The sequence below is a fragment of the Pelobates fuscus genome, chromosome 8 (assembly GCF_036172605.1).
Source record: "Pelobates fuscus isolate aPelFus1 chromosome 8, aPelFus1.pri, whole genome shotgun sequence".
NCBI classification, from domain to species: Eukaryota; Metazoa; Chordata; class Amphibia; order Anura; family Pelobatidae; genus Pelobates; species Pelobates fuscus.
In genome coordinates, this window is record NC_086324.1 from 166830932 (window position 1) to 166836367 (window position 5436).

At 41.9% G+C, this 5436-nt stretch overlaps 1 protein-coding gene across 1 annotated transcript; it reads left to right on the forward strand.

Annotated features, from left to right (window-relative positions):
• The first annotated feature begins 1541 nt into the window (after positions 1 to 1541).
• On the forward strand, positions 1542 to 4620 carry LOC134571973 (E3 ubiquitin/ISG15 ligase TRIM25-like). Its single transcript, XM_063430708.1, has 2 exons — positions 1542 to 1640; positions 2897 to 4620. The coding sequence occupies exons 1-2, from the start codon at positions 1603 to 1605 to the stop codon at positions 4491 to 4493; spliced, it is 1635 nt and encodes a 544-aa protein (XP_063286778.1). The 5' UTR covers positions 1542 to 1602; the 3' UTR covers positions 4494 to 4620.
• The last annotated feature ends 816 nt before the right edge of the window (positions 4621 to 5436 follow it).

The following is a 5436-nucleotide window of genomic DNA, read 5'->3' on the forward strand; positions in this document are numbered from 1 at the left end:
TGCCGACCCTTACTACCCACCCTATTCTGCATCGCGCCCCCCGCAGTCAGCGCAGCTTCCGAACCTGACTGCACACCCGTGTGGAAAATGTCCAGACCAATGAAATTTAAATGCACGCCGTTGTTACCCTCCAGCTCCACATGCCTAATTACCCACCCAGACGATACACAAACCTGGAGACTGCCATATTAAGTTTCCACCTACAACTTTCCATTCCTCGAGCTTGAGGAGACCCCTGCCAACACGGTCTAGGAATAACTTTGTACCATATCAGCGTAAGAGCCTTAAAGAGTGCGTAGCAACGAGCTAGGTCGTGTTTCATGGCATGTGTAACAAACGCCCTGTGGGGTTGTCCGCCAGAAGCCGAAAAATTATGAGGACCGTATCGATTTCTATTCCTAGAAAACACAGTGTTGACACTGGCCCCACCGTCTTGTGCTCTGCCACTGGAATCCCAAATTCTGTTGTAACCCGCCGAAAAGTGCAAAGCAGCTCATTACAAACCTGTGACGAGGCAAGATGGACGAACAGAAAATCGTCTAAGTAATGAGTAAGGGACCCCCATCCTGCCACAAGAGCTGTTACCCATTCTAAAGAGGTTGCGTACATTTCGAAGTAAAAACAAGAAATGGCGCAAACCAATGGGAAGCACATATCATAGTAAAACAGCCCCTGTGATTGGCAACCCAATAGGTGGAAACAGTCAGGGTGCACCGGTAATAAACAGAACGCGGCTTCAATGTCCTATTTAGCCATGAGCGTCTCCAACCCAGCCTCTCGCAACAGCTCCAAAGCTCTATCAAACGAAGCGTAGTGCACCCGGCACGCCTCCCTGTCGATGTCATCATTGACCGATCCACCCGCCAGGTAGGAAAAGTGGTGAATCAATTGAAACGCACCAGCTTCCTTCTTTGGTACCAATTCCAAGGGCGAGACCCGCAGGTTATGGAAAGGCAGAAACTTGAACAGACCCGCCATTCTACCTAAGTGGACCTCCGCATCTAGCTTGGCTTGCAGTGGGACCTCCTTACCCCTTACTTAACAAAGATTTTCAGCAAACATAGACACCTCCGACGCCACAAATGGGTCCAAAATCCAACGGAAAACCCTTTGAGCAGGACCCCGGCGTCGTGCCTCGTAGGGTACTGCTCGAGCCACGGGCACATTCTTACGACGATCACCGGAGTCCTCTCCTTTAGAAGATTCGTTCCCACCCTAATGCAATCAGTTGCACGTTTATGTGTATAATAGATTTAAAATAAAAGTTTTTTTTAAACAGGGAAATGTGTAGAATTGACAACAAGAAGAAAAAGTAACATTCATGCCAAACTAGCCAAACTGGTAAAAAAAAAAAGTTCTTTTTTATTTTTATTTTGTATGTATTATTTTTACATAAAATTTCCAATGCTCTGGCCAATCCCCTGGTTTAGAGAATAAACCCCAAAGCTTTATGTTTGGCCTTAGCACTGAATGGGTTACACTTAGCACTTTATGCTAGCCCCGCCCACCCTAACTTCAGCTGTCACATGACCTTCCCGGAAGTAGAGACCACTTTCTGTACCTCTCTGTGTACTCCACCTGCAGTAGTGGCAGCCTGACAGCATGGCCTCTGGTCTCCAGGGTGGCAGAGGATGCTGGGGGTGAGGAGGCAGGGAGGGGAGTGTGACATGATGTGGGGAGTCTGAAGGGCTGTGTGCAAGGGAACAGGAAGTGGGGTGCAGGGGTGGTACATAAATAGGGGCAGTTTGGGGGAATGCCCATCTGAAATCCCTTGTTGACCCCTTCACTTACCCAGAATTACAAAGTAGGCAAATAGAGGGAGGGGTGTGACAGGCATTGTCTGCAGGAGCAAAACAAAATGTGAACATGAATTTGGTCACAGGTCCCATCATGCTAATCCAGCCCCCAGGAGTTTATATTCCATGTCAGAAGTGTCTTATATATCAGGCTGGTTTTAATGGGAGAGGTAATCCAGAATAATTAAGAGTGGCACTGTCAGGCAGCTAAATGTAATTGGTTGGGCATATCCACTAAGCTGGGATTTTGTCAAAATTGGCAAGGGGTTTGCAAATGTTAGGCAAAGCTAAATGGAAAACAAGACATGGTTATATTGCTGCTTTTTTGCATTGTACAAAGTATTATTTTTTTCACTATAGTTTTATTCAATTAGCCCCAGAAATGTTTTTTGTGTCCAATAAATGGGTTTATTTTCTAAACTCTGGATTGCAGTAATTTAAGAAAATAATTGCATACTGTAGAACAAAGTTAGCTGTACTGGAAACTTTATCCAGACATGTTTCCACTTTTGCTATTTTTTCCAAAATGTAGGGGGGGGGGGGGAGGAGGGAAGGGTTTATGTTTATGAAAAAAAAAAATCTCCTAGCACGCAGCAGAAACGTGTACAAGCTAACTTTTACTGGTGTTCTATCTGAATTATCATGGTCCTGAAAATTACAATAATCCCTGTCACCAGGAAACCTTATCATGTAGCTAAGAAGACGTGACACAAGGGAGCTGTAAAAATAGAGGGAGTTATTTATTTTCCCTAGATAGTGCTGACATTACCACTGCAGATGTTTACAAACTACAGTTACTGTGATGCACCACTAAGCATCATGGAACATGTAGTTCAAAAACATTTTCAGTGCCAAGATGTGCAATTAATACATATATCACCAGAAAGGAGTCTCTCTTTTAGACTGAATTATGGAGGGATACTCAGAATTCTGTATCTTTTTTTAGGGAGGTAAAGCATGCCGGTTATGGTGGCTGAGAGAGAGGGGGGAAAAGTTTTTAAACAGTCGATGGACATAAAATTCTACTGGGAAGAGAAAACAAGGCTGTCCGTCACACTGCTCTGTCCATATAAACTGTATTCTTATTATTTTTTTTCTAGGATGATGACTACTGATCTAAGGGATGAGTTAAAATGCTCCATCTGCCTGAATTTTTACGTTGATCCCGTGATGCTCAGCTGCGGGCATAATTTCTGTCGAGTCTGCATTGAGAAAGCACTGGATTCACAGAAGGGACCTGGAAATTATACGTGTCCTGATTGCAGAGCAAAGTATTGCGAGCGTCCTGCTCTGCAGCGGAACATAAAACTGTGTAACATAGTAGAGCTTTTCATTTCTACACAATTAAAACAGGAGCATTCTGTGAGTTTCTGTGATTTCTGTGATGTCCTCACACCTTCTGTTAAGATCTGTCTGAACTGTGACGCTTCCCTTTGTGAGGCTCACCTGACTGTGCACAACAAGTTAGCAGAGCACCTCTTAATTGAAGCTACGGAATCACAACAGAACAGAAAATGCTCCGTCCATGGAAACCTCTTGGAGTATTACTGTTTCGATGATGCAGTTTGTGTCTGTATGTTCTGCTGCTTGGCTGAAGAACACGAGGGTCATCAAGTGGAATTACTGTGTAAAGCTGCTGAGAAAAAGAAAGACAAATGGAGAGGAGATCGGGACAAACTGACCTCACGGAAAGTCCAGATGGATAAAAGAGTCCAAAGACTAGAGGAGCACGTGCAAGATGTACAAAGTAAAGCAGCCTTTCTGGAAAAGCAAGTTACTGCCATAATCCGTGACATAAAGGAACAACTGGAAGATCTAGAAAATAGGGTACTGTATGAAATATCAAAGCAGAAAGAGGAGGTCTTCAGCCAAGTCTCTGAAATGGTCCAGCAGCTGAAGATGAAGAGCATGGTGCTGACAGATGAGATCTGTCACTTTGAACATCTGTGCAACATAGATGGCCTATTAAATGTCTTGCAAGTGAAAGACCAGGAAAGTGCAAACCACTTTGGCTCTAAAATGGTAGAAAATAATTCTAACTGGATGAGTGATGAAACATCCCAGGAAGTAAAAAGTCTGGACGAGCCTTTGATATCCATTGCCTTTGAGAGGAGTCTCCACAACTTGGTCAATCTTCTTCCTGTTTTGAAGGCAAAGAGAGGGTTCTCCATACAGAAGGAATCTGACATGTTACTCGATGTTAACTCCTCTCCTACTGACGTTATTGTTTCCGATGATCTGAAAATACTCACTGGCTGCAGTAGACATTGGCAGAGCCAAGACGCATCCGACCAGTATGTGATATGTCAAGCTTTAAGTAACAGAAGCTTTTCATCCGGACAACATTACTGGGAAGTTGAGACTAGTAAATCAGGAAACTGGAGAATAGGGGTCAGCTATCCCACTGGGAAAATGAGAGGGATCCACGACTTAATTGGATCAGATAATAAGTCCTGGTGTTTATGGAAATGGGATAGCTTTTCTTCAGTAAAACACAACCAGAAACAAAGCTATGTTTATCTGGACCCATTTGTCCACAGATATGGAATATACTTGGATTATGAAGCCGGTCGCCTGTCATTTTATCAGCTATGTGACCCAATTCAGCACTTACACACCTTCACTGCCACCTTCACAAAACCTCTCCATGCTGCATTCTTTGTGTATATGAATGGCTGGGTCCGACTCTGGAATTAGGAATGTTTGTTGCCTCGCCAAAAAATTTTGGTTTTTTATTTTTATTTTTATCATTCTTTCTTTTAATTTTTTTCCTGAAGTGTCCTTCACAGGCGATATATATATATATATATATATATATATGTATATGTATGTATGTATGTATGTTTGTGAATTCAGGTGCCTTGTCTGTTTCTTTGTTTAATTATTTCAGTGCGCTTCGGTAGTGGTATATTTAAACAATATATTAAACACTAAAGTGTATTTCAAGTTTAAGGCGTAACTAGCCAGACTGGAAAAACCTTCCAATTCGGCTATATTGGCCTCAAATGTGAAATTCATTTTTAATTCCCGACAGTTCTTACATTATTAGGAAGGTAATATTGTTCAGATTACTTCTCACTGGCTAATATTATGAAACAAATCTCGCCTAGGATAGCCTTTTCTTGCTGCGAGTTACAGTTCTGTAATTAATTGTCAAAAAAATTCACTGAGTGAAACCTAGTTTGAGCAAGAGGTTAAAAAAATAAAATGGCGAATGTCACGTTGTTTGATGTTTTGTATTTATTGCACAATTTCAGAATAAATACTTTTCTCAACTTTGAATGGAACGACTTTAACCCCTTAAGGGCACGTGACCTGTCATGATTCCCTTTTATTCCAGAAGTTTGGTCCTTAAGGGGTTAAAATAGACAGGGAAAAATTAATTGGAAAGAGAATACATGGCTAAAATGGAAAAAAGAACATTTAAGTGCAAAAACTAGAATTAAACATATAACTTACTTGAAACAGGAGTTTCAGAGCATGCACCTTAAAATGCTGATTTAAATTATCAAATGAGCAATACTGATACTGTTGCCGTAATTAATCCACACCAGGAAATATCGATAATCCCTCCGCCGCTTGTCTTAGCAAGTATTTATCAGTAAGGTCGATAGTCGCATTCGCAATGAAACTACATTTT